Genomic DNA, 26,245 nt, shown 5'->3' with positions numbered 1-26,245 from the left:
GCCTGTGCTCTGCAACGGGAGAGGCCACAACAGTGAGAGGCCCGCGTACCGCAAACAAAACAAAACAAAACAAAACAAAACAAAAAAAAAAAACAACAAAACAAAACAAAACAAAACAAAAAAAACCATGTCCCAGAATGGCAAACCCAGAAATGCAACATCTGCTTCTAGAAATGGAATGAATGGGATCCCGCACCCCCATCTAAAGAACATACCATGCTTTTGCATTTCAGAGGATATACAGGTTGGGTGGGGGTAGCCCAAAGGAAGTCACCTTTTCAGTTTCCTTCCGGATGCAGAGTTTACATCTCTGGGTGCTATGTTTCTCTGCACAATTAAAGCTTTGATCATCCTGTGCACCAATGAAATGCCAAATTGAGATCTGCAGTCTATGCAGTCCACCTGGTTAATAAGTTAGTTTCCAAAAGAATGTGCCTGTGCCTGCTGTGTTTACCTGACCACCGCTGAGGACTTGTTAAAAGCTATAGCTTGGAGTTCCTTTCCCTGGCTCGCTGTCCCAGCTGTTTCTGCTCTCATTCCTTCTGCCAACATGGATGTCTTGCTTCCCAAAGGGGCTCAGGGAATGTTTGTGGGTTGAATGCAAATGAATGGTTGAAGTGCCTAAGGAGGGATTCATGCCTAACCCTTGCCAGGACCATAAGGTAAGATCTGGTCTCCCCAGCTTCAATCTTATCCCCACTATTGTGAGTGATGTCATCTGTTTGCTGTGAGGACTGGCCCCTCCCCCCACACGGGCATTACCTCTCCCCGTGGTGGCCCTGAGTTTTACCCCCTGAAAACACCATGCTGCATGAGGCTCCTGCATGGCCAGCAGTGTTTCTCAACTCAAAACCTTGCCACACAGCTAGCTCCCTGCTGCTTGCACCACCCTTCCCATCTTTGTTCAACTTTCACTCCAGAGCATCTTTCAAGATACAACTCAGTTGTGGGAACCGCATACAAGGTTGCAAGTCATCCAGGAAAGTTTGAAACCATCTGTTTATGCTCTGTTTAACCCAACCCTGCCCCTTATACTCCTCTCAAAAATCAAGGTTGGCGACTCAATTATTTTTTTATCTACTAGCATATCGTTAAAGCTTTACTGTACTGAACCGTCTATGAGTTCTTCACCATGGTTTTACTGTCTATAAATAAAGTTAAAGAAAAAGCCATAACATTCGTTCTTTAAGTCATTCTTGCTGGACTCAAGCCGCTATGAATGTCAACCAGTGTGAAGCCCTTCCCTAAAACGCTTAGCTCCCAAGAGCGTTACCCCTGTGTCCCAGGCCCTTGTCAGAAACCCGTCAATGCTGGGCCCTCCTTCCGGCTCTGTTCTGTCACTTCCTCCCCGGTACGTTCATCCCCCGCTCCCCCTCCCCCTTTTTCTTTTGCTTCAGTAGTTGCTTGTATCTGTGACTTTTAGGTTTCAAATCCTTTTCGGAACGAGGTGAGGTCCAGGTAATGTGAGAATGCTCTTCCGGCCCCGGTTCCCTCCAAGTGTCCCAGGTTTCCACGGCCTTCAGAACACCTGTCGCAGGTTGTAACAGTAGTGCGGCCGTCACTTGGCAGCTGCTGCGGGCCAGGCCCCGAGCTCGGTGCTTCCCGGGTACGACAAGCGGTGGGGAGGGAGCGGGCGCTGAGCCCCCAGCCGCGCTCCGGCCGAAGGGCAGGGCTGCGCCGGGCACCTGCAGGGTCCTCGCGCGCCAGCTCCGCGGGGCGACGCGTGAGCGCTTGCCGACTGGCTGGTGGAGCCGGCTCCGGAGCCAATGGGAGCGCGCCTTGTTGTGAGGCGCGCAGCCGGCAGGCGCGGGGGTCTGGCGGACAGGCGGTTGCCGTGGAGACGCCTGGTGAGTTCGCTGGCAGCGGGTTTGGGGCGGCCCCGGGTGGGGGCGCGGCTCTGCCCTGCCGGGGGCGAGGGTTTCACGGGCGGCGGTGGCGGGGTCCGGCCGGGCGGACGCTGGGGCTCCTCGTGGGGAAACCGAAGCCGGGACCCGGAGCGGCCCGGCTGGGCCCCGCTGCCGCGCGGGCCTCTCGTCGGCTCCTGCTCGTCCCGGGGGGCTGAGAGGGGCTCCGCGTGGGGGCAGGGATCACAGTGGCCGCAGCGGGAGCCGCCGTCCGGTCTATGGCTTCGGTGCCGGGCCCCGCGCTGACCACCGCCTCGCGTCCTTCTACTTCACCTTCACGGCGGCGTTGCGCGGTGAGCGCCCCTCACTTGTGGAAACTGAGGCCGAGGGGACGTGCAGCCGCTTGTCCCGAGTCCGCGGCTCCCCCGCGGGCCGTTGGCTCCAAACTGCAAGCTTTGACTGCCCCACCGCCCCGAGGAGGCGGACCTGGGCCGGATAGAGCTTCCTGATGCTGGCAGGACAAGGGGCTGCACAAGGGGCTCTGGGGGCCCTCCACCCTTAGGGGCCTGGGTTACTACAGGTCGTGCTGTGTATGCGGATTCCATGCGGCGGCTGGGCTTCCTTCTGGGTGACTCATAATCGTTCTTAGAACTGGAGTATCCGAGTAATAGTATTATGTCTTGTGGCTGTAGTAAGTATGAGTATATTTATAATAATATAAGTATTCGGGTGCTATACTGTACTGAGTACTGTGGTCGCAGCCAAAGACAGTATGTAAGAGAGTGGTGGTGTTTCAATAAAATTTTATTTAGGGACACTGAAATTTGAATTTTATGTAAGTTTTATGTAATTTTCACGTGTCACGAAGTTTTTCAACCATTTAAAAATGTAAAAATCATTCTTTGCTCTTGGGCTGTATGGAAACAGTAGGCTAGTGAGCTTGCAGACGCCTGATTTAGTCCAAAGACTCATGCAGTAGAGGAAACTGAGACCCAGAGGGGTTATCTTATGCCATGTCAGTCACACAGCCGGGTAGTGCCCCAACTGAGCTTAAGACCTACTCTTCCCGACTCCTTCCCAACTCCTGGGCCAGAGCCTGCTAGGAAACATCACCACTTACCACTGGATCAGGGTACGAGGTGCTCAAAGTGTGCTGTTGTTATGTGTTCTGAAGGACATGAAAACTATAAAGAGTTTGAAAACTTGTGAGGTTTAACTCCTGAATGTGCTGTTCTGAGAAAATGCAACTGTTCTGCTGGGAGACTGAGAAATGAGTACCAGATACTTCCCTTCTCATCTTTATACAGTAGCTTTTTTTTTTTTTTTTTAAACTCCTTTTTGTGGTTTCTAGGGTTTGTGGTGAATAATATGGCTATGGTCCTCATTCTCACATTGCTTACAGATGATAAATATATAATCTCAAATGGTTATTTCTTTGTAAAGTTTTTATTTTAAACTGCTTTGTGTGTGTGTGTTTTTATTGAAGTATAGTTGATTTACAATGTTGTGTTAGTTTCAGGTGTACAGCAAAGTGATTTGGTTAGACATACATATATATCTTTTTCAGATTAATTTCCCTTATAGGTTATTACAAAATATTGAGTACAGTTCCCTGTGCTATACAGTAGGTCCCTGTTGGTCATCTGTTTTATATATAGTAGTGTGTATCTGTTAATCCCAAACTCTCAATTTATCCCCCCCACTTTGGTAACCATAAGTTTGTTTTCTATGTCTGTGGGTCTATTTCTTTGTGGTATATAAGTTCATTTGTATCTTTTTAAAAATTTTTTTAGATTACACATATAAGCAATATCATATGATATTTGTCTTTCTCTGTCTTACTTCACTTAGTATAATGATCTCTAGGTCCATCCGTGTTGCTGCAAATGGCATTATTTCATTCGTTTTTTTTGGTGATATTTATTTAATATATTTAGTTTCCTTATTTTTTTGTCTGCGTCTGGTCTTAGTTGCGGTACGTGGGATCTTTTGTTACAGGGCGCGGACTCTTGGTTGCGGCGTGTGGGCTTCTCTCTAGTTGTGGTGCGCGGGCTCCAGAGTGCATGGGCTCTGTAGTTTGCGGCACGCAGCCTCCCTTGTTGAGGCGCGCGAGCTCAATAGTTGTTGCCCGCGGGCTTAGTTGCCCCGCGGCATATGGGTTCTTGGTTCCCCCACCAGGGATTGAACCTGCGTCCCCTGCATTGGAAGGCAGATTCTCTACCACTGGACCACCAGGGAAGTCCCTCATTCTTTCTTTTATGGCTGAGTAATATTCCATTGTATAAATATACCACATTTTATTTATCCATTCATCTGTCGATGGACATTTAGGTTGCTTCTGTGTCTTGGCTATTGTAAATAGTACTTCAGTGAACACTGGGGTACATGTATCTTTTCAAATTATGGTTTTCTCCGGGTATATGCCTGGGAGTGGGATTGCAGGCTCGTTTGGTAGCTCTATTTTTAGTTTTTTAAGGAACCTCCGTACTGTTCTCCATAGTGGCTGCACCAGTTTACATTCCCACCAACAATATAGGAGGGTTCCCTTTCCTCTACACCCTCTTCAGCATTTGTTATTTGTAGATTTTTTTAACACTTTATTTATTTTTATACATTTATTTATTTATTTATTTTTGCCTGCGTTGGGACTTTGTTGCTGCACGCGGGCTTTCCTTTTAGTTGCGGCGATCGGCGGGCTACTCTTTGTTGTGGTGGGTAGGCCTCTCGTTAAGGTGGCTTCTGTTGTTGCGGAGCACGGGCTTGAGGTGCGTGGGCTTCAGTAGTTGTGGCACATGGACTCAGTAGCTGTGGCTCACAGGCTCTAGAGCGCAGGCTCAGTAGTTGTGGTGCACGGGCTTAGTTGCTCCGCGGCATGTGGGATCTCGCCGGACCACAGCTTGAACCCATGTCCCCTGCATTGGCAGGCGGATTCTTAATGACTGCACCACTAGGGAAGCCCTGTAGGGAGTAGGGGCGGAGGGAGGGCCTTCCTTCCTTAGTCCAGAATCTGGCAGCTGAATCGGTTGCTGTGAAGCCTGATCTGTCCACAATCAAAAGCACGTGTGGAAATCCACTCCCAGAGAAGAGTGAGTCCTTGGGGAAGCTGGTTTGGCCTCTGAAAGGTCGACTGAAAGACACCACCCAGAGTTGATGGGGACTTCATTCTCTCCCTTCGCTCTTCACAGGGGCACTGCCCCTTGGGATGTGTGTGTGTTTTCCCTAGGTACAGGGTTTTAGTGCTATAGTTTCTACTTTTATCATCTTTTTTTTTCCAGATTGTATGGTGGTCACAGTGCCCATTGTAGCATAGTTTATAGTCAAGCAGCAGTTTCCAGAGTTAATCAGCAGAATTCTTTTTTCTAAATGTGGAACCCAGGAGATAAAATAGCTATCAGCCTCGTGGGGTTTCAGTCTTCCTCGTCTGTGAAGACTGTACTTTCTTTCTTCCTTGTAGGAACCCTTGGAGAACTCAGAGCCCACTGTGAAGGTCTTAGCTGTGAGCTCCGTTGGCAGTAGCAGTGGTCATTTTATTTTATACATGTGGAGCACGTGTTCAGTCTCTGCCAAGGCTCATTTCCACTGCCTGCTGGGCCCTTCGGGGCCTTCTGCCAGCCTCTCAGGTGGGACTGTTCCTGGCTCCCTCCTCTGCCCTGACGGGCTTGTTTGGTGGTGCTGCCTCTTCCTCCCCGCCCCACAGGCCAGAACCCCCGCTATTACCCGGCACCCCTGCTGCTCCCTCCAGCCTCCCAGGGCTCCCGTTCTGTGAGCTTGCCTCCTGGAGCGTGTCCCCCGCTGGCCCCAGCCAGGCTCCTGGCACCTCTTTGCTTAATAGCAGCACATAGTTCACAGAGCAAACAGCTCGCCTGTGTGGGGTATACAGTTCATTGAGTGTAAGTGTATCCATAGAGTTGTGCAACCATCACCACCGTCAATTTCAGAACATTTTCATCACCCCAGAAAGAAGTCCTGTACCTGGTAGTAGTCACTCCCCATGTGTCCCTCTCCCCTAGACTACTTTCTGGTTCTGTAGATTTGCCTATTCTAGACATTTTGTATAAATGGAATCAGACAGTATGTGGCCTTCGTGACTGGCTTCCTTCATTTAGCGTGTTTTCAAGGTTCATCCATGTTGTAGCAAGTACCAGTGCTTTAATTTTATTTATCACTGAATAATAATCCATTGTATGGACATACCACATTTTCTTTATCCATTTGTCAGTTGACAGACATTTGGGTTGTTTCCACCTTCAGTCTGTCATGAGTAATGCTGCTGTGAACATTCATGAACAAGTTTTGGTGTGGACATGTTTTCATTTCTCTTGGGGGTGGAATTTCTGTGTTTGACATTCTGAGCAATTGCCAGACGGGTTTCACCATTTTTCGTTCGCATCTGCAGTGGATGAGGTTCTGATTTCTCCACATCCTCACCAATCCTGTCATTTTTTTAGCAGATTTCACACTGGTCTGCCTACCTCTAATTTTTTTCCTTTTATATTTCCGTCCCATCCTCCAGGCCCCCTGCCTCTGCCTTCCCGCCCTCTACCCCACTGCTGTCCCTTCCTGGGGTTTAACACAGGGCTTCCTCCTTCACCTTCCTCCATCCCTTCGAATGACTTGTTCTCCACCTGTTGCCTGTGTTTCTCTTTATTTCATTCAACTTTTGAAAAAATAATTGTTTATTGATCTGTAACCTCTGCTGAGCAGTGAGTCCTGGGGGCAGATGTCGGTCTAACTCCCCTCTGTCCCTGGCCCCTGGTCTGGCAAAGGTGGGCATTCCGTCCCAAGGACCAGGGGCTCCCCGGGTAACAGACTGAAGAGCCATCCCGAGGCCCACTAGCCTGTGTGCCCAGAGCCGGGAGGCCCGTGGGTTTGGACATGGGTTCCTGGTGGCCTGGTGCTTCCCGGGCCCTCCCTCAACCTGTTCTCCTTCCTCCATAGGAGCCGCGTGGGCTGGCACTGCCCTTCCGGTGCTGGTCAGTGCTGGGCGGTGCTGGGCGGTGTGCCGAAGCCTCTGACTATGGTATGTGCTAATGCTCACCTGCTCTGCGGTCCTCCGGGGCGAGGGCCATGTTCTTGGATGGGCCCTGACGGCTGTCTGAATGGGGCAGCGTTCCTCCCCAGAGGGCTCTTGGCACCCTCGAGGGTGTGGGTGCCCGCTCTCCTGTTGGGTGGTTTACAGGGCCGCATCACCATGGCTAGAGAGGCACACAGTTATCCCGTGTCATTGGAATCTGTTCTTCCGATGCCTGGGTCTTCTGCTGTGTCGGGCCATTGCTGGGGTGTCCCCAGCCTGTTCCTGTTGTAGTGGACACGCTCCCTGAACAGGTTGGTGTGGTTCCCTCAGAATGTCCCAGTCCTCCTTTTCCTCCGCATCTGGGGAGGCCGTAGCTGTTTGAGGCCGAGTGTGTTACAGAGTGTTGTGCGTGTTGTGGGTTACTGAAGAGATGAGACACGTCTCATCTAAAAGCAACTCTTCCGTCAAATCTCTGCTTCTAGATTCGAATCGCAGCCTTAAATGCCAGCTCCACGGTTGAGGATGATCATGAAGGAAGCTTTAAAAGTCACAAGACCCAGACAAAGGAGGCGCAGGTGTGTGGTCAATGGGCTTCTCTGCAGCTGGACCTTGATTCTCATTTCTGCGGGTGGCGCCATGTTTCAGATGCATCCCGATGTCTCCTGAATGGGATTTTAGAGGAAAACCCTGTTTACAGAGATGGCCGGCTCTCCATCTACTGTTTGACCTGCTTCACTTAGAGAGGGTCACGCTGAGGATGGTCACACTGTTTATTCTGAGTGTGCGTGGGCCCTTCTGCAGCCGGAGCTGGCTCTTCACTCAGCTGGTTGTGTGGGCCTCAGAAGCTGGCACACCCAGGGGATGGCAGCACGTCACTTTCCAGGGGGAGGCCCCGGAGGGTGCTGCCTAGCCCAGGTCTCACTGGTGGTCTGTGGGGAGCACGGATTCTTGGTCTTTCCTCTCTGCCACGAGGCCCGGCACCACTTCCATTCCAGCCTGCCTGCCTTACTCTCCGCCGGCTCTCCCCATACCTCCTACGCGAATATAACAAGGGTTTGCTCCGGTCTTTGTTTTCCCTGGAATAAGCATACACCTCCCCCTTCTCGGGAGAAGCCAGGACAGTGTGTGGAGCCCTCACGGACGCTGCTAGTCAGTGGTCCCCGGCCCTGAGGGGTGTCAGTGGGGCTCAGCCTGCCCAGTGCCCCCTCTGCCCCTCCCGGCAGCGAGCAGGCTGAGGCAGAGCAGCACATAGAAAGCAGTGGAAGCCTTCCCTGCTCTCTCGGAGTCCCTGGGTTATTACGGCTGCTGGGGCCACTCTCCCAGAAAGCGTCAGCGAGGCTCACAGAACCTTGGCATTGCTCTGCTCTGTGCCCTCAGCCTGCCTTCTGCTGTTGCTTAGACTCAGGTGAGCCCGTGCTGCTCGTGTCTCCTTGGGGGGCTGCTGAGGGGCTCTTCTCCCAGTGATGAGCTCCTGCGAGCTTGGAGCGTTAGGACTGTTTCCAGCACAGAGCGTGCAGCTGACGAGTAACATGGCCTTGACAGCAGCCCCCTCTCACACATTGTTGGCTTAAAAAGACAAACCTTTGTGCTGTGTGAAAATGTCTCCTGTCTTGGTTTGCAGGAAGCAGAGGCTTTTGCCTTGTACCACAAGGCCCTGGATCTGCAGAAGCACGACCGGTTTGAGGAGTCCGCCAAGGCCTACCACGAGCTCCTGGAGGCGCGCCTGCTGCGAGAGGTGAGGCCCCAGAGGCCCTCTGCCCCCAGCTTCCCCGCCTGCGGAGCGTCCACCTCTCTGGCTTACTCTGAGGGTTGGGTGAGTCCAGAGAAGCATGCAGAACGGTTCTAGGTGCAGAGTAAGAGCTCCGTAAATGCCAGCTGCTCTTCCTACTTGGTCTTCACAGCCACTCTGCCAAGTGCGGGTGCATTGTCCCCAGTTCACAGTGTGGAGATGGAGGCTTAGCGAGGTGGTGTTGGCTCAAAGCCATGCAGCTAGTGAAGCATCAGAGCTGGGAGTGGCATGCGGGAGCCTCTGGCTGGCTTACCGATGCTGTAAATGTCACCATCTAGGCTTGGGCCCTCAGGCGTGGCGGTAGTGCCAGGAGGGTTCCCTCTGTGTCTTTTGGTGCCCAGACGGCCCGCAAACCGCCTCTTGGTGGTCTGGCCTTTCTCCTCTGTGTGCTCGGAACTGGGGGGTCCTTAAAGGACATCTGGGGCCACGCTTTCATTTTCCAGTGGAGGGTGGCACTGGACTGGCCCAAGGGCCTGTGGCAGAAGCCAGCCCTGAAGCCAGGTGTCCTGCTGACTGCCAGCTGAGGCTTCAGAGCCTGGGTGTCACTTTACTCCTGTTTGCTTTGTTCTCAGGCAGTTTCGTCTGGTGATGAGAAGGAGGGGTTGAAACACCCTGGGCTGATGTTGAAGTACTCCACGTTTAAGAACCTGGCCCAGCTGGCCGCCCAGAGGGAGGACCTGGAGACAGCCATGGAGTTCTACCTGGAGGTGCTCCCCTCAGCCGGGTCTTTGGGAGTTCTTGGGGGAGGGGTGGGGTTGTGGTGCTGTGTCAGCTGTAGTGCCCGAGGCCCCAGGCAGTAGGTGACAGTAGCAAGTTCAGAGAGGGCTGCATGTGTGTTCTTCCTCTGCCACACAGGGCACACATGACCATGGGTGATTGCTTCATTTCTCTGGGCCTCCAGGTCTACATCGTAGAGTTGGAGTGATATAAAGAGGGTGCTGAACACAGGGCCTGACCCCTGGCACCCAGTACCTACTCAGAATTGTACTGCCATTATTTCTGTCAGGCCGGCTTACCTGTGTGGGCACCTCTGAGGCGCCAGCACCATGCACGTGCTCACCCTCATGCCGTCTGGCAAGGAGGGCGTCTTTATCCTCATTTTAGGGATGAGGATACTGAGGCTGGCGGCCACGCTGCTGGGCAGTGTGGGAGTATGGATGTGAACCCACGTCTGTCTCCCACCCATGCTGTTTCTAGAATCCCAGAAGGTTTCTGTATTTTCTTTTAATTCTACTTCTTGCACTTCTTTTACATATCAAATATGTAAGGAGTACAGGTGTTCAGAGTGACAGAATGTATTAAGAACATGTTCTGAGTTAGATAAATTGGTCCACGTGACTTCCCTGTCATTCCTTGGGCAGTCTGGGTGGCTGGGCTGGTGCTGTGCCCTCCTGCCACCACGGATGCCCGCTCTGGGGAGCTGACTGAGTGTGCCTCTGCTGTGCTGCTACCAGGCGGTCATGCTGGACTCCACGGACGTCAACCTCTGGTATAAAATTGGACACGTGGCCCTGAGGCTCATCCGGGTCCCCCTGGCTCGCCACGCTTTTGAGGAAGGGCTGCGGTGCAATCCTGACCACTGGCCCTGCTTGGACAACCTCATCACTGTCCTGTACACCCTCAGCGATTACACCAGTGAGTGGGGTGTCGCTGCTTTCTGCCACGTGCTCGTGCACTTGGACCGAGGAGGGCGGGAGGCCTGGATGAGCTCGGAGCCAGAGTTAACACTGAAGGGCTTTCTGCCCTACCTTCAGGGGAAATGGAGATGACTTTACTTCCCTGCTTTACTCTGCTTGTCTTTCTTTCTCGGTTGAGACTTACCCCATGCGTTGTAGTAGGAAGCATGTCTTCTGAGCGGTTTTCCCTTCAGTCTCTCATTTCGTCTCTGCAGTGTCCCACCCTGTGCCTGTTCTTATAAGTTGCTGACAGACGGCCTAGCGGCTGCAGCCTGACTCCCGGTGCCGGGAGCTCACTCCCTCCTTTTAGCAGCTGGTCCTTCCACAGAGGAGCAGGGCTGCTGGAAAGATCTGTGCTAGACGGAGCCCTGTCTGCCTTCCAGTTGCTTCACTCTCTGACCCCACCTGGCCCTCTGCTCGGCCCCTCACGGGCTGTCCCGAGGCGGGCGCTGTTGGGGTTCTGGGCCTCTTGGGCCAGCTCCTCCAGGCAGCTCTGTGGGAGGGCCCCGGGCAGGGCTCGGGTGCAGGGCAGCTGGCCTCGGGCATAGGTGGTCCTGGCGTGGTCTGCTCATTCTTTTCAGGACAGACCTGCTGCCAGCACTTGCCCTCACGTTGAAGGTTACAGCTGGAAGGCTGACTCTTGGAGGCTTTTCCTTCTGTTTCTAAGAGCGCGTCGAGCAGGTGGAGCAGGATGGGGTAGCGGAGGCTGGGAAGCTGGGCCCTGCCCGCCACCCATGGGACTGCGACCATAGCTCTGTATAGTCAGGTGAACCGTGTGCAGCACAGGGCTAGCGGCGGGGTCGGCATGCCCCAGGGGCAGGCTGCTGTGGCCCCTTCCCAGTTGTCCCTGCCCGAGGTGACCCTGACTTCTCCCTGTGTCCCCAGAGCCAGCTCAGCCCTCTGTCGCCTCCTCCAGGTGGGCCTGGGCGGGGGCGGGTGCCTTCTCCCAGCCCCTTTGCTGTGGGTCCTCTGCTGTCTGCCCTCCTCTGCACCCTCTGACCATCGCGTGCTTGCACGTGGGGTCATTTCTGGACTTGGGCCCTTGTGTCCCTCCACGCAAACGTTCTCGGGCGTGTCCTTCCGTGGATGTCCGCACCCGTGCTGTGGATCGCCCGTTTTGACTCCAGTGCTTTCATCTTCAGTGACTATGGGTCTCTCCCCGGGCTCTTCCTGGAGCTTGGGCGTCCCCTGGAGGCCCCAGCCTCAGCGTCCCACCTTCTCTCTGGCACCAGGCTCAGTTCTCTCTCCTGGAGAAGCCGCACTTGATAAGCTGAAGTATTAGTGGGAAGATGGGTTTGGGGGACAGAGCGGTGCATGTGTCTGTGAGAGCCGCAGAACCACATCGAAGCCCCAGAGTATGAGCAGCCGCTACATGGGCGCTCGAGAGGAGTAGGCAGGCCTCCCTCTGCTGCGGGCACGGTCAGCTCTGGTGCTGCTGACCAGTCCATCCAGAGGCTTGGTGCCCCCCTCGTTTTCTCTCTGCTCCCACCACCTTCCCAGAGGAAACCATGTCCTCCTCCTCCTTCCGGTTAGGCGGGAACCTCTGGGCCCCCTGTCCCTAGTTCAGTGGGCGGCTGGCGGGGCAGCCCAGACCCCTTCCTGCTTGTGGCGTGGGCACCGCTCTCCCACTGCCCTTCTCCCTGACTTCCGTGTGGCATTTCTGCTTCTGCTCCAGCTTTCCTTCCTCCTCCCTGACTCCATCCTTCTCTGGTTATTCCTGATGGGAGTGCCTTGCACCCATACTCAGACTCTGGAGCTGGGTGGGGCACAGGGCTGGCCGGGGCCCAGGCAGAGAGGAGCTGGCGGCCGTACTCCAGTTTGCCGACAGCTGGTTCCCGAAGGGTTTCCTCAAGGTGGGCTTGCTGGGCTGAGGGTCTGTGTTTGATGCCCATGTTTCCGCAGAAAGATTGTTCAGCCGTCCTCCCTGGCAGTGTGGGCCTTTGCCCCTCGACCTTGGTATTATTATTTTCAAAAATCGTTCCCGATTGGATGGATTAAAGTGGTGTCTTGTCGTCATTTACCTGGTGTTTCTTGGACTCCAGAGCAGGGACTACTTCCCTGGCGGCACTGGCAAGGCCAGAGAGTCAGAGGGCAGCTTGGAGGTCACGCCTGTTTCTTTCCTGGCCAGCTTGTCTGTACTTCATTTGCAAAGCTCTGGAGAAGGACTGCCGCTACAGCAAGGGGCTGGTTCTCAAGGAGAAGATCTTCGAGGAGCAACCGTGTCTCCGCCAGGACTCCCTCCGGATGTTCCTGAAATGGTGAGTCTGCAGCCCACCACCTCCCCCCCAGCGGCTGGGGGCTGTTGAGGCCCCTCACTTGGCAAACGGCTCTGATCTGCTTGGTTCATTGTTTCCCTACGCGCCTCATATGGGCGGTGCCTCCGCCTGTCCTCTGCCCTCCTTCCCCGCTGCCCTGCGGCTCTCCTCTGGGTGCTCACAGCAGCCTTGTTCACCTCACTCCTCGCTGCCCACCCTACCCCTTTCCGAGGCTGTGCTTCCTGTGTTGCCCGGCCCGCCTCTAATCGGGCCACCGTGCCTGCCTCTGGGATGAGGCTCATGCTTAGCTTCATCGCCCAGGAGGCCCTTTGCAGTCTGACCCCCCAGTTCTCCTCCTGCTTCTCCCTCCACCAAGGGGAGAGCTGTCCCAGGGCCCTGCTATGTCCTGTCCGGTCCCGCACCCTGGCTCCCACAGCGCCCTCACCTGGAATCCTCTCCCTATTGTGTCTTCGTGCCCCTTCGTATTCCAAGCCCCACATCCCCTCTTGGCAGCTTTCTAAGTCCGGGCTGCCTCCCCGCCCATCCTCCAGTGGAACCAACTCCTGTGCCCTCTGGTATTTCCTTGGCCCTGGGAGCTCACCGGTTGGGAGTTAGTGGTTATTTTGGTGTTTATCCCTCGTAAGATTGTGCCTCTTATTCACATCTGTCCTGACGGAGCTGACCTTCTTTGGAGAGGTGGTTGATGAGCATGTAGGACAGATGATGAGTCCATAAGTGCGTGGCTCCACGGGGGAGCCTTGTGGGGAGGAGGGCACAGGGCAGTGGGGACAGGTCTCGCCGGGCCACCACAGGCAGAGGTGTGCCTGTGGGAGGCATCCGGGGCCTCAAACTCCCACCTTTCTGTTGATCTCCATAGGCTTTGGTGAGCTTGGCTGGTCTGATAACCTTTTTTGGGATGGGTAGGATGGGAGAGTTAAATTCTTAAAAGGTTTTCAGCAAATAATTGAGAGCAGCATTTAATTTTTCTGTTGCTTTTCTGCCACTACTATGATCCTGTTAATACAGATGAAGGTGATGAATTGTAAGCAGACCAAAGGGCATTAATCATTTTCAGTGTAACGTGGGTATTAAGAATGCTAATTACTGCCCTTTTCAGCCCAGACTCAAGTAGTTATTTTATTTGTAGGAAGAATTAATACAGATTAAAGGGTATTAACTGCATCCCTCTGTGTAAGATTTCCATCTTGGCTCTAGTGTGACACGGTCACTCCTCTCTGTCTCACGCACTCTCAGTGACATGTCCATCCACGAGGTGTCGGTGAGCGTGGCCGAGTCACAGGCCATCATGGATGAGGCCCTGGGGCTTCGGAGGAGGCGGCAGGCGCTGACCACGCATGAGAAGGAGCCGGACCTGAAGCTGGTGCAGCCCATCCCCTTCTTCACGTAGGTCGTCTGGGTCTGGGTTGCTGGTGGCCACTGGGCCCTGCTTGGGAGGGGGCTGAGCCCGCCCGGGCTGCTGCCGTAGCAGGAGCTGGGCGCACATGGGCGGGTGACTGCAGGAAGCAGGCCGGGCCTTCCCCGGTCGAAGTCCCTCTCTGTTGCTGTCCTTGACCCACCACCTGCCATGTTCCTGTACGCCCCTCTCATCTGCCCACCCTAAGGGGAGAAGGAAACCAGCATTAGCCAAGCCCTGGACGGGGGACACCAGGACTCAGAGAGGCTACTGGTGAGGGGGGAGCTGATCCCACGTCCTGGCTTCCCGATCTCTAGTCCATGCTCCCCTGCTAGGGCTGCTTGGCATCCTGGAAGGTGGGCCTCAGCATAGCCCCGGGAAAGGTGGTCCCTGGAGTTGGGGTCATTTAGCCCTTCGGTGAGGTCTGTTCCTAACATCCTGGCATTGACCCTCGTGCCTATAAGTTGAGAGTGTCTCATATGTGGAGGCAAGTCACGTGGTGGCCCGCAGCTCCCCACCAGGTGGGACAGACTGGGGTCCAGCCCTGGTGCCCTCGCCGGGTCATTATGTGCCACTTCCTGGAAAAGAGGGAGCAGTATCCCTCTCTTGTAGGGTCATCATGATAATTGAATTGAGTGCTTGGGGGTCGTGCAGAGCCAGCACGTAGGAGGGGCTGGTTCCGACCCACGTTACTGCTCCTACTTGTTCATTCCCGCACGTTTGAGTTTCCCAGGAAACTGGAGGCAGTCCCAGGGGTACTCAGTCACCAGAAGGAGGGGCACACGTGCAAAGCTGACAGGCCCCTCGAGGAGAGAAGCACAGCACCGAGAGCTCATAATGGGGTCTGCACTGCTCCGGGGGTTGGGGAAGGCTTAGGGCCAGAGCTGGAGTCTGGTGGAGGAGTGGGCATGGATCAGGCAGAGGAGCTGGGGGGTGTGAGTGGGGTGTTGTTTCCGGGCAGAGGGAAGCCTGTGCAAAGGCCCTGTGGTATGTGGGGGGTGGTTTTGTTTGCAGAACTGAAAGCAAGCTAGCGAGGCGAGAGTGCAGGGGGCAGGCGTGGGGGGGGGGCGGGGTTGCGGCGGTGCGATGAGGCTGGGTGCCACTGAGGGGACAGGCAGAGGCTTTGGTTTTTAGTCTGAGGGCCTGGGAAGCTGTTCAAGGTTGGAAGGGTGAGTACGTCAGGCTACACTGTGTCATACCATAACACAGCATGACATACAACACAACACATGACTAGAAGTAAAACACAAAACAGCATACAACATAACACATGCTACACCTCACCACAACAGGGCACACAACACAACTTACACACCACAAAACACACGACAGTCTCGGTTTGCATCCAGCAAGCCCCGGCCCAAGAGCTGTTCAGCCCCTTTAGACCATATCCCTGCCAGTATTCCTCCCCCAGAAAACCAGACTAGTGACAACAGGTCAACGACACCGTCGTTTTAAAGATTCAACCTTGTAGGGAAGGGGTTTTTGAGTGAGTCTGTGGTTTCTCTGTGTGCCTGGTAGGTCTGAAGGGGCCTGGGGCTGAGATGCCTCAGGGCTTCTCCTGCGGGCAGTGGAGCGGGTGCGGGCTCTGCTCCAGCCCCGGCTGCTCCACCTCAGCTATCAGTAAACTGAGACCACCCCGCCCTCATGGAGATGGCAGCCCTGAGCTCCGGGCACCCCGTGTTGTGTGCTGACCCGGGCGGTGACCCTCTTCCTGCAGCTGGAAGTGCCTCGGGGAGAGCCTGCTGGCCATGTACCACCACCTCACCACCTGCGAGCCCCCGCGGCCCAGCCTCGGCAAGAGGATCGACCTGTCCGACTACCAGGACCCTGGCCAGCCCCTGGTGCCCTCTGCCGTGGTGGCACCTGTCAGCGTGATCCAGCCGAGCCCCGTCAACGCCAACCCCGAGGTGACCGTGGCAGAGCCTGTGCTCTCGTACGCCCCCGTGGCCACGGCCAGCTTCCTGCTGCACAGCCCCAGCCTGTTGGAGACGGGCATCCCCGCAGGTGAGCAGGCCTCGGGGTTGGCTTCGGGAGAGACCCCGTCTGCTGAGCAGGAATGAGAGTCGGGGTGCCCTGGTCTATCCAGAGGGACGGGTCCTGCTGCCGCTCCTGGCCCCACAGGGGAGCCTCTGGGCCTGCTCGCAGGGCCTCCCTCGTCAGCGGTGGCTTCTGCATTGGGGCCCCTGCAGGGAAGGGGTTGGCCTCAGGGATACAGCTCCTCAGACCACTCGATGCCCAGTTGCTCAGTCCTGGGGTAGAGTTTACTCCTGCTTGTGACCTGTGAGCTGGCGGGTCCCTCTGCTGGTTCTGCTCAGTTGCTGGCTCACGCCCTGCACCCAGTGCTGCTGTGCACTGATGTTCTGAGTTCTTTAGCTTTAAGAAGCAGTCAGGGGCTTCCCTGGTGGCGCAGTGGTTGAGAGTCCGCCTGCCAATGCAGGGGACACGGGTTCGTGCCCCGGTCTGGGAAGATCCCACATGCAGCGGAGCGGCTGGGCCCGTGAGCCATGGCCGCTGAGCCTGTGCGTCCGGAGCCTGTGCTCCGCAACGGGAGAGGCCACAACAGTGAGAGGCCCGCGTACCGCAAAAAAAAAAAAAAAAAAGAAGCAGTCAGCATAGTTACCACCGTATGCGGTAGTATACATTGGAATGGTTGTATTGGTTTCTGTTATCACTGGAGTTGTTGTAAAAGAATCTCAGACTAAAGTTCCTGAGCCTTTCCTTGATTTTTGTGTCACCGATGAAGAATATCTGGCAGTTAAGGAAGTTTCTGAATGAACCTGTATATGATTGTTTTTAACTTTTTAACTTAATCATACATGACACCCCTCTTCTCTCTCTATGATTTATGTGACTCTCTTGCCCACATCGTGTCACTGGGCCATGGCGATGGACAGAGTCAGTGTCATTGCGACTTGCTCTGTTCCATCCCAGGCCAGCCAGTGGGAGGGGCAGGGGGATGGGGCATTTGACTCTGAGACCCTGGCGTTCTGTAGTGTGGAAAGTAGCCTTGAGATCTGGCTTTTGGGCTCTGTGAGTTGGAGAAAGGGGTGAGACTTAAGCGGTTTGGAATGGACTTTTCCCAGGCTCCTTGTTAGAGCAGACAGGAGATTTCCTGAATGTCAAAGAAGCCACAGGTTAAACCTGCAGGCAGGGTTATTATAAAAGAAGGGACCGAGTGCCTCGTGGTGCATTTCCCTAGCCTGACTCTTGTGAGATTTCGACGTTCTCTCTTTGTGAAGGTGATGTTTCTGGAGGAGATAAATCCAAGAAAGGGGTGAAGCGGAAGAAGATTTCCGAGGAGAGCGGGGAGACGGCGAAGCGGCGGTCTGCCCGCGTCCGAAACACCAAGTGCAAAAAAGAAGAGAAGGTGGACTTCCAGGAGCTGCTGGTGAAGTTCCTGCCGTCCAGGTGCGGTGCACTTTTTCTGTTTTAGAAAAGGGAGCACACAAACCTCCTGCCTCCCTTCACGTCCCTGGTTCCGTGGTCGCCCTCCCCTCCAGGCATGTCCTCCGTCTTCCTGTAACATCTGTACAAACGGCCAACGCTCAGGTCTTCCTGGATTGGGGGCTTGGGTTTTCTTGCCTCTCCTGCCTCTGAATGTCCTGAAGGCAGGAACCGTGAGTTTTGTGTCTTTTGGAGCTGGAGGTGACCCGCTCACGCCCCTGGGCCTTCCCTTGTTGCCAGGAGGCCTGGGGCTGCTGCTCCTCAGGTGCAGACGTGGGGACGGCCCGTGGAAGGGACCCCCTGCGCTCAGGGAGGGCGCCTGCTTGGCTTCTCCAGGCTCAGCAGGGTTCCCTCGAACTCTGAGAAGGTGGACGGTGGGCTCAGGAGTCATCCCTTGCTTTCACTGGTTCGCGGTGTTCCTCAGAGGAGCCTCCCGGGAGGAGATGGGCCAGGCTGCGTGGAGCTGGGGGGCTGCGCCCCAGTGCTCCTTCCCTAGGTCTTCGCCAGCCCCCATGCTTTTGGTCCTTGCCCTGTCACCTCCCTCAGACGCTCTGGGACCTTGATGCCTGAGCCTTCCTGGGGTTTATGGTGCCAGTGCCAGACTTCTTAATGCCCTCACGGAGGGCAGAGAGCAGTCAGTCTCTGCTGGTTGGGCATCTCTCTGCCTTCTAACGTTTGGTGGGCATGTCTTATCAGCTGGGGCTGCCTCTCTTACCCCCTGTGTCTTTGTGAGTTGACTCCATTTTATTCCTTCCCGGTTACTGGAGTGGAGTTTGGGAGGTAACCACGTGTGTTACGTGAGCTTGTGTCCCAGGAGTCCTCAGCTGGCATTTTGGCTCGTGACAGTAGGTTTCAGTGGTGATGCATCCACGCGGAGGAGGAGGAGGAGCCAGGATCTTTAGGTGGATTGTAAATCTGTTTTGCCACAAGGTTCCTGATTTTCCTAATTTGCTGCCTTTCCGTTTCTGTGTGGTGAGAGGGAAATGCTCAGAAGTGGAGCTGTTCTCAGTGAGTGGAGGAGGCGGGCTCTCTGATCAGTTCCTCCCTAGCCGCCCCTCCAAAAGCAGGTCTCCCTTCCGAGGGCTGCGAAGAGGAGGTGCCAAGGGGCCCGAGGACCATTTCCCCATCTCCCCTCCGGTCGTTGCCCCGCCCAGGGCCTTGCTCCCCAGCCCGCTTCGTGTGGAATAGTGTCTACCTTCTTTTTTTTTTTTTTTTCTACCTTCTTTTTTATTCTTTATTTCAACTGCTGGTTTCCTGTGTGGTTTTCACATCAGCTTCCTCGAATCATCAGGCAGGGGCACACGGTGGCTTGCTGGGCGTGGTCCCTGGGGCAGAGGCGTGCAGTTGTACACCAGGACGTCAGGAGGCGCCTACCTGTCCATCCTCGGCGAGGTGGCAGGCTCGGCTAAAGTGGAGTCCCTGGGGGGGTCTGAGGTGTGGTGCCTGCTGGGAGAGGCCTCCCTGGGCTCAGAGAGCTATGAGGAGCTCTGGAGGGGCTGCCCACCCACCCACTTTCTCCTCATCCCCCAGGCCCCCCTCGGGCCTTGGCACCTGGAGGCCTGGCCAACTGGGCTGCCCAAGTGGAGCTTTTCGGCCTCTGTCTCTAGCTCTCCGTGGGGCTGGGGCCAGCCTCGGGTCCGGCTCAGCTCTCCTCTCTCTCAGGGGAAGGTGTTGGAACATGCGCTGTGGCCTTTGCGAGTTCGGTGTGTTCCGTGCAGGTTAAGAAAGCTGGACCCCGAGGAGGAAGACGATCCCTTTAGTAACTACGAAGTCCCGTCAGAAGCCAAACTGGAGAACTTCCCAAGCGTCGGGCCCCACAGGCTGTCCTTCGACTCAGCCACGTTCATGGAATCTGGTAGGACCCAGGCACCACGGGCAGTGCTGTGAGGACTCCTTCCTCCCATTCTCCTGGAACCCGCTCAGGCCGCGTGCTGGGGAGATGGGTCTGGGTGGTTTTTCGAGGGTGGTCCAGGGGCTGCCTGGCTTTGTCCTGCCTGAGGTCTGTGGTCAGCTGGAGGCAGGGGGTGTGCTGGAGTGTCCTGGTTCACACTCCACCGTGCTCCCCTAGGGGTGCGGGCTTTGCCGGTCGAATGGGTACATCCCAGCTCTTGGGTACGGCCGGGAGCTGTGCTGCTGTGCAAGGCCACACCCAGGGGTCAGCCCTCTCATACCCGCCTGGGCCTTGGAGGTTCAGATAGGTGTGCCCACAGCCGTGAGGCCTGCCCTCAGCGCCCCCCTGGGGCACATGGGCTCCTCCCGCTGGCGCCTGCTCTCATCTCCCGAACAAAATGGGGCCCCTGGCATGGAGGGTCCTCTGTTGAAGTCTGGTCACTTCCCCCGCTCCGGGCAGAGAAGCAAGACGTGCACGCCTTCCTGCTGGGGAACCTGAGCAACGGGGGCATTCTGGAGCTTATGATGCGCTACCTGAAGAGCATGGGCCACAGGTTCCTGCTGCGTTGGCCACCGGGCCTGGCAGAGGTTGTGCTCAGCATCTACCACAGCTGGCGGAGGCACAGCGCCAGCCTGCCCAACCCGCTGCTCAGGGACTGTGGCGACAGGCACATCCAGGTTGGCTGGCCGGGTGGCGGGCAGGTGGGGGCCAGGCATAGGCGGGGGGCCTGGGCTGCAACTGCAGGTGGAGGTGTGGGGTTGAGACGGGGGGGGGGGGGGATCAGGGGGGAGGGAGGTTCACGAGCAGGAGGAGAGCAGCGGAGAGGCTGGAAGGTGGAGGCTTGCTGTGTTCTAGGAGCCAGGGACCATCGCTACCGGTTTTTTCAACAAGTGAGGAGACACAAGTGCAGAGGTGGAGGAAGGCTGCCGAAGGGGTGCTGGGGACTGCCAGCTGTGGGGGCCGAGCCTACACACTGCCCTCTGCAGCCCAGGCTCTTGCACTCAGTGCCTCCCAGGGCCAAGGGAGCCAGGGTGCTTTGGCCCCTTCTCCCGTGAGAAGAGGAAGGCCGTTTCTGAGGAGGCAGCACTGGGAGATTTCAGGGCCCTTGGGTGGTATTTCTTGCTGGGGGCACAGAGGTGGAGGAGCTCCAGGTTCACAGGTCCTCAGGGCCGTGTGGGTCATGGGCCCCTGGCGGTGCAGCCTCCACTGGGACACCCCAGGGACTGCTTCCTGGCAGCATCTGCCCAGGCCCACCTGCCCAGACTCCCCTGGGTCATCCCGAGTCTGTTCCAGCGTAGATCCACGTGCCTCTCCTTATGTCCCAGCAGGGTGGAGCAGTGGGAGGGGCCGAGGCTTTGGTCCCTAGACAGACCAGCTTGGTTATTTCCCAGCTGCGCCCATTGGCCAGGCTGGCGCCTCCTTACTGCTGAGTCTCAGCTTTCTGGTCCACCCAGGGAATGACGCGCCCACCCTGGGGGCTGTCAGGGTTGAGTGCCTGGCGCTCGGCAGGTGGCAGGGCTGCCTCTTCCATGGGACAGTCCCCAAGGACTGAAGGCGGGTCTCCCGGGTCCTCCCGAGTCTGTTCCAGTGTAGATCCACGTGCCTCTCCTTATGGCCCAGCAGGAAGCTAGTGATTACCACCTATGAAATGGAAAGTAGGTAGAGGAAAACTTGATGTTCTCATCAGAGTAAATTTTAGTTTAGGTTCGTTCCATCCCCTGCCCTTGACCTATGTGACCCTGTTCCTGACCATCCGCACCCGTCCTGCAGGACATGATGCTGATGTCCCTCTCCTGCATGGAGCTGCAGCTGGACCAGTGGCTGCTGACCAAGGGCCGGAGCTCTGCAGGTAGGCGACCTTCCGTGTTCTGTGTGGGGCAACTTTTCTGGACCCTCAGCAGCCGGGAGGGGGCAGGAGTGGGGGACTGAGTCACACCTACAGGGGGCGCATTTCCTGGGTCAGCTTGTCAGGCCAGGAAAGACCCGGGGCCTTTGAGAAGCAGCTGAGCCCCAAGGGAGCCACCTGCCTGCTTCTGTTACTCAGGATGAGGGACGTGACATTTCCATTTTCTCAGGTTATCACCTGATACTTTACGTGTCCCCAGTCATTGTCCCAGGTGATATGGATCGTTCTGACTTAAACCACCACCTGGTGAGCAAAGATATGCTCCAGATCAGTCTGCCGGATGAGGGCCTCTAGCCCCAGGGTCTCCGTATCCCCATCCAGCCCATCTGGCTCTCTGCTGCTCTGGGGCTGTGAGGCTCCAAGGGCTCAGGGCTGGGGGCAACCTCAGGGAGCAGAAGGGTGTCTGGGCCCCGCACATGAGGTTGACTCCTTTCGGCCGATGGTTTTCAGTGTCTCCTCGGAACTGCCCTGCGGGTGTGGTGAGCGGCAGGTTCGGGCCCGACTTCCCGGGAGCCCACTTCCTGGGGGACCTCCTGCAGCTGTCATTCGCCTCGTCCCAGCGAGACCTGTTTGAGGATGGCTGGCTGGAGTTTGTGGTCCGCGTGTACTGGTTGAAGGCGCGATTCCTGGCGCTGCAGGTTGGTCTGTGGTCGGCTGCTTGGGGAGGATGCGCTGGTACCCAGCGGGAGGGGAGAGAGCTGGCCGCGTGGTGGAGGGTGTGTGTGCGCACGTGTGGCACTGGGCACTGGGCTCTGCATGAGGAGGTGGGATGTGGTGGGGAACGTGCAGCATCTCAGAAATCCCGACGCCCACCATCAGCACAGCTGTAGCGCCACGAGGGGCCTCATGGGCCCCCTATAGACCCAGCGAGGTTGCTTTGGAGCCTTGACCCTTTCCTTTTGTTTCCCGAGAGAGCCTGAGCACGTGTGCAAATGGGTGCAGTTTTTTGGGAGGGAATCACTGCCCATCTGTGTGAATGGAGCTTGTCTGGAGGGCCCGGGAGGGCTGGCTATTCCCCAGCCCCTTGCACACTGTGGCACCCAGTGCCCCACAGTCAGTTCTGGAGCTGGAGCAGGCCTGGGTCTAGTCGCGGCTCTGCCAGCTTTGCTCAAGATCTGGAATAGATACTCAGCCTTGCTCTGGTGTCCCGGTGTCCTCACCACCACCACGAGGGTCACGATGCTCCCCTTGGAGCTGTAGTGTGAATCATTCGTTTATGCGTTCATTCAGCAGGTACTTATTAAGCCCCACCCCCTCTGTAGAGGGGATATGGTAGTAGTTGGCTAAAACCGCCCTCATGGTGCCCCCAGTCTGGTGGGCTCAGGGGGCAGGCACCTGGTGCAGCACAGCGAGTGCCCCTCCTCTGCCCAGGGAGACATGGAGCAGGCCCTGGAGAACTATGACATCTGCACAGAGATGCTGCAGAGCTCCGCTGCCGCCCGGGCTGCGGCGGGAGCCGAGCAAAGAGACGTCGTGATCCGCCTGCCCAACCTCCACAATGACTCGGTCGTCTCCCTGGAGGAGGTGAGTGGGAGCTTTTTAATGGTGTTTTCTTGGTCAAAGGCCTGACCTGTCCGTGCGGACTAGGAGAGCGGCCCACGTGCTGAGTAGGGCAGGGTGGGACCTAGGAGAGGCAGCTCTGAGGCACAGGGTGCCACAGACTCGCAGGCACACCCCCTGATGGAGCGCTCCTCTGGGGGCCAGTGGCTGGGAGCCGGGGTGGAGGTGTCTGCCCACAGGGTGGAGAATGGCTCTTGCTCAGCTCTCTGGCCTGCGTGTGGCAGCAGCCCCAGAGGAACGAGAGGAAAAGCCCCGCAGAAGCAGACCAGTGCTGCTCTGGCCCTGGGGTGGGTCAGCGGTGTGTGGTTCTAATCCTGTCCTCACTGGGCAGCCTCTGACCACATGCCCACAGTTCCACATCTGTGACACATTCACATTGGCTGAAAGACTTCAGACTCTTGCAGAGTGGTTTCAGGGCCAGGCCTAGTGCAGTGCCCCTGCTGCCCGTATCCTGCAGGCCTCCTGTGAGGAAAGTGTTCGGGGATTGGTGGTGTGTGCCAGCCTCTGGCCTGGCTCCCTAGGTCTCTGAAGCCCCATGCTCCATGGTTCTAGGAGTCTGGTTCACTGAACTGTGGCCATGAGGCTGTCTAACTATTTTCACAGATACTTTCTGGAGCCCTTCTCCTTCTGTGGTAGTTTTGTTTTTTGGTATATTTGTTCTTCAAAGACTTGAATGCCTTGCCCTTAATAGAAATACTATTTATAAAGTATTTTATAAGGTATATACTTGCTGTAAATACTTCTCGGCTGGGTCTGTTAAATGCAAAACTCTGGGGGGCTTCCCTGGGGGCGCAGTGGTTAAGAATCCGCCTGCCAATGGAGAGGACACAGGTTCGATCCCTGGTCCGGGAAGATCCCACATGCCGTGGAGCAGCTAAGCCCGTGCGCCACAACTACTGAGCCTGCACTCTAGAGCCCGTGAGCCACAACTACTGAGCCCGTGTGCTGCAACTACTGAAGCCCGTGCACCTAGAGCCCGTGCTCCACAACAAGAGAAGCCTCCGCAATGAGAAGACCGCGCACCGCAAGGAAGAGTAGGCCCCGCTTGCCACAACCAGAGAAAAGCCCGCACGCAGCAGCGAAGACCCAACGCGGCCAAAAATAAAAAATAAATAAAATAAAATAATTTTTTTAAAAAATGCAAAACTCTGGCTGCATTAAGGGAGCCCGTGAGGGCTTGGTCGTCAGGCAGTGATTCTGGGCCTTTTCCAGATCAACAAGAACCTGAGGTCGCTAGAACGGTGCCAGTCACTGGAGGAGACTCAGCGGCTGTACGAGGCTGGCGACCACCGGGCCGTCGTGCGCCTGCTCCGCCCCACCTTGTGCCCCAGTGGGTTTGACCGGGCCAAACACCTGGAGTTCATGACATCTGTGCCTGAGAGGCCGGCCCAACTGCTGCTGCTGCAGGTGTGTGCTGCCCCAGCCCTTCTCCTGCTTGTGCCTTCTGCTTGGCCGGAGTTTCTTCTCCGGGGGCTTGGAGGCAGCCCTGGAGAGCGTAGAGAGAAGTGGAGTAAAATCCGCCCCCTCGGGCACCGGGAAGATGTGGTGAGAATATATGGGGGGGGGGGAATTGGAGCCTAGGGGTCTGCTGGGCTCAAGGTGAGCCTGCGCCAGGCTCTGAACTTCCACGTGGCAGAGGGGGAAGGGAGACTAGTCAGGGCTTAGCCATCCATCCACCTGATGGTTCATCTGCATGTTGTTCATTGCTTTTTAAATTAACTATCGAGTACATATAAAATTGATAAAATATCTATACAATGTAAAGAATTAAGTGAAGGTAAATAGTCCCGTAGGATCAAGTAGTTGAAGGAAAGGAACACGAGTGTGGTGTGTGAGGCCCATGTGCCCTGTTGGCTCCCTCCACGCCCCCGTCCTCAGCACATGAACCCCTGCTGAGAGCTGGCTGGGCACCAAGCCTCTGCTGGGCTGTGTGGTCACTCAGCCTCCCTGCGCCTCAGCGTCTTGTCTCTGGAGCGGAGATGGTTATTGTCTGTACCTCAGAGGCCTGCTGTGGATTTTCATGAGCTGGCGTGTGTGGGCATCATGCCTGCCATGTGGCAAGCCCCAGACAGGTGCTGGCAGTGACCGCTGCCGCCATCCTCGGGACACGTGGAGATGGATGTGGAAGACGATACACAGGATGTGCTCAGTGGTGTGGGGTGGGCTTTGATTTATTATCTCACTGGGTCCTTCCTCTTCAGTCTAGGGAGAGAGCCCAGTCTTCTCCCAGGCTTTTAAAAAATTTTTATTTTTTTTAACCTTTTAAAAAATTTTTTTGGCCACACCGTACAGCATGTGGGATCTTAGTTCCCTGACCAGGGCTCGAACCCGCTTCCCCTGCAGTGGAAGTGCAAAGTCTTAACCACTGGACCGCCAGGGAAGTCCCCATCCGGGCTTTTTGAACTGACTTTCTTGAACTGGGAAATGGTTAAGAGGTGTGACTGGGAACAAGCGGAGGTGAAAGGGGAGGAATGGGGAGAGGAGGGCAGGGGACGAGCTGTGATGACCTCAGCGCCAGTGGCTGTGAGGTGGACAGCTGAGTGTGCCAGGGACAGGCCAGCTCAGTGGCTCAGGTGGTCTTGCTCTGTGGTCTGGAGCTCCTGGGCAAAGTGGGCGGGGGGGGCCCCAGGGGAGGGGGCTGCTGCTGGGGAGGCACCGCATGGTGCCGAGGCCCGAGATGAGGCCTGGGCCGAGTGCTGGGGAATCTGCTGGTTTTTGCTCCTTTTCCTCTTGAGGGGGTGTGTTTTCTTATTGATTTGGAATGCTTTTTATATATTAGAGATATTAATCTTTTTTTCATCGAATGTTTTTTCCCAGTTTGTTGTCTGCTTTTAAATTGCAGCTTGTGCTTTCTTTGACGTACGTAAGTTTTGAATTTTTAGGTCATTAAATCTCTTGATGTTTTCAAACAGTGGTAAATTTGTTCATTATGCTTAGAAAGCCTTTTCGAGGCTAGAACAACATTCATCCAGTTGTTGCACACACAGGATGGAGCTCCCACAGTGTGCCTCACACCGGGCAGCGGGGAGGCCCCCTGACGGAACCTACTCTCCACAAGGGAGGCCGCAGGGGCGTGTCAACAGACAGAGGCCTGTGTGCCTTGCTTCTTCCTGCAGCATTAGGTGTTGGGTTCATGCTTGCGTGTAACCCGCTTCACCTAGCTTTTGTAGGGTGGGGGTCTGACTTGGAATCCTCTCTGGGATATGCAGGAGGCTCGGTCTCCCTGTGTAGATGAGCTGCCTGCCACATTGTTCAATGTAAGTGTACAGTCTCCTCATGGTTGTGTTGATTCTTAGTCCTGATAGTTTGGGTTGCTGTTTGAGCAGGACGTTTTTGCTGGTCCATATGTCTTCTAACTACGTTTATGGTTCATAGGAACCTTGTTGATTTTTGCGTGTTTATTTTAAATCTGGCCACTTCACTGCATTCCCTTTATTTCTGATGGTTTC

At 55.9% G+C, this 26,245-nt stretch overlaps 1 protein-coding gene across 8 annotated transcripts in view; it reads left to right on the top strand.

The window, feature by feature from the left end:
- The first annotated feature begins 1,720 nt into the window (after positions 1-1,720).
- CABIN1 (calcineurin binding protein 1) overlaps positions 1,721-26,245 on the top strand; it is a 98,194-nt gene continuing 73,669 nt past the window's right edge. For 2 of the 8 annotated variants that reach the window (XM_027088698.1, XM_027088694.1), the window contains exons 1-16: positions 1,727-1,847; positions 6,783-6,864; positions 7,341-7,433; positions 8,480-8,593; positions 9,220-9,354; positions 10,102-10,282; positions 12,452-12,581; positions 13,833-13,982; positions 15,713-15,999; positions 17,235-17,403; positions 19,158-19,294; positions 19,790-20,007; positions 21,101-21,179; positions 21,687-21,874; positions 22,608-22,760; positions 24,009-24,203. In XM_027088698.1, coding sequence (XP_026944499.1) covers positions 6,862-6,864; positions 7,341-7,433; positions 8,480-8,593; positions 9,220-9,354; positions 10,102-10,282; positions 12,452-12,581; positions 13,833-13,982; positions 15,713-15,999; positions 17,235-17,403; positions 19,158-19,294; positions 19,790-20,007; positions 21,101-21,179; positions 21,687-21,874; positions 22,608-22,760; positions 24,009-24,203 — 2,232 coding nt within the window. In that variant the 5' untranslated portion in view covers positions 1,727-1,847; positions 6,783-6,861. Of the gene's footprint in view, positions 1,848-1,887; positions 2,198-4,817; positions 5,465-6,782; positions 6,865-7,340; positions 7,434-8,479; positions 8,594-9,219; positions 9,355-10,101; positions 10,283-12,451; positions 12,582-13,832; positions 13,983-15,712; positions 16,000-17,234; positions 17,404-19,157; positions 19,295-19,789; positions 20,008-21,100; positions 21,180-21,686; positions 21,875-22,607; positions 22,761-24,008; positions 24,204-26,245 lie in introns of those variants that run through there. The other 6 variants (XM_027088702.1, XM_027088700.1, XM_027088701.1 and 3 more) reach the window with 6 other exon arrangements.

Source organism: Aethalodelphis obliquidens, unplaced genomic scaffold (genome assembly GCF_003676395.1).
Source record: "Aethalodelphis obliquidens isolate GAN/ISIS:26980383/991018 unplaced genomic scaffold, ASM367639v1 scaffold63, whole genome shotgun sequence".
Lineage (NCBI taxonomy): Eukaryota > Metazoa > Chordata > Mammalia > Artiodactyla > Delphinidae > Aethalodelphis > Aethalodelphis obliquidens.
The sequence above is the reverse complement of the archived record's forward strand: the minus strand, read 5'-3'. Positions and strand labels throughout refer to the sequence as shown.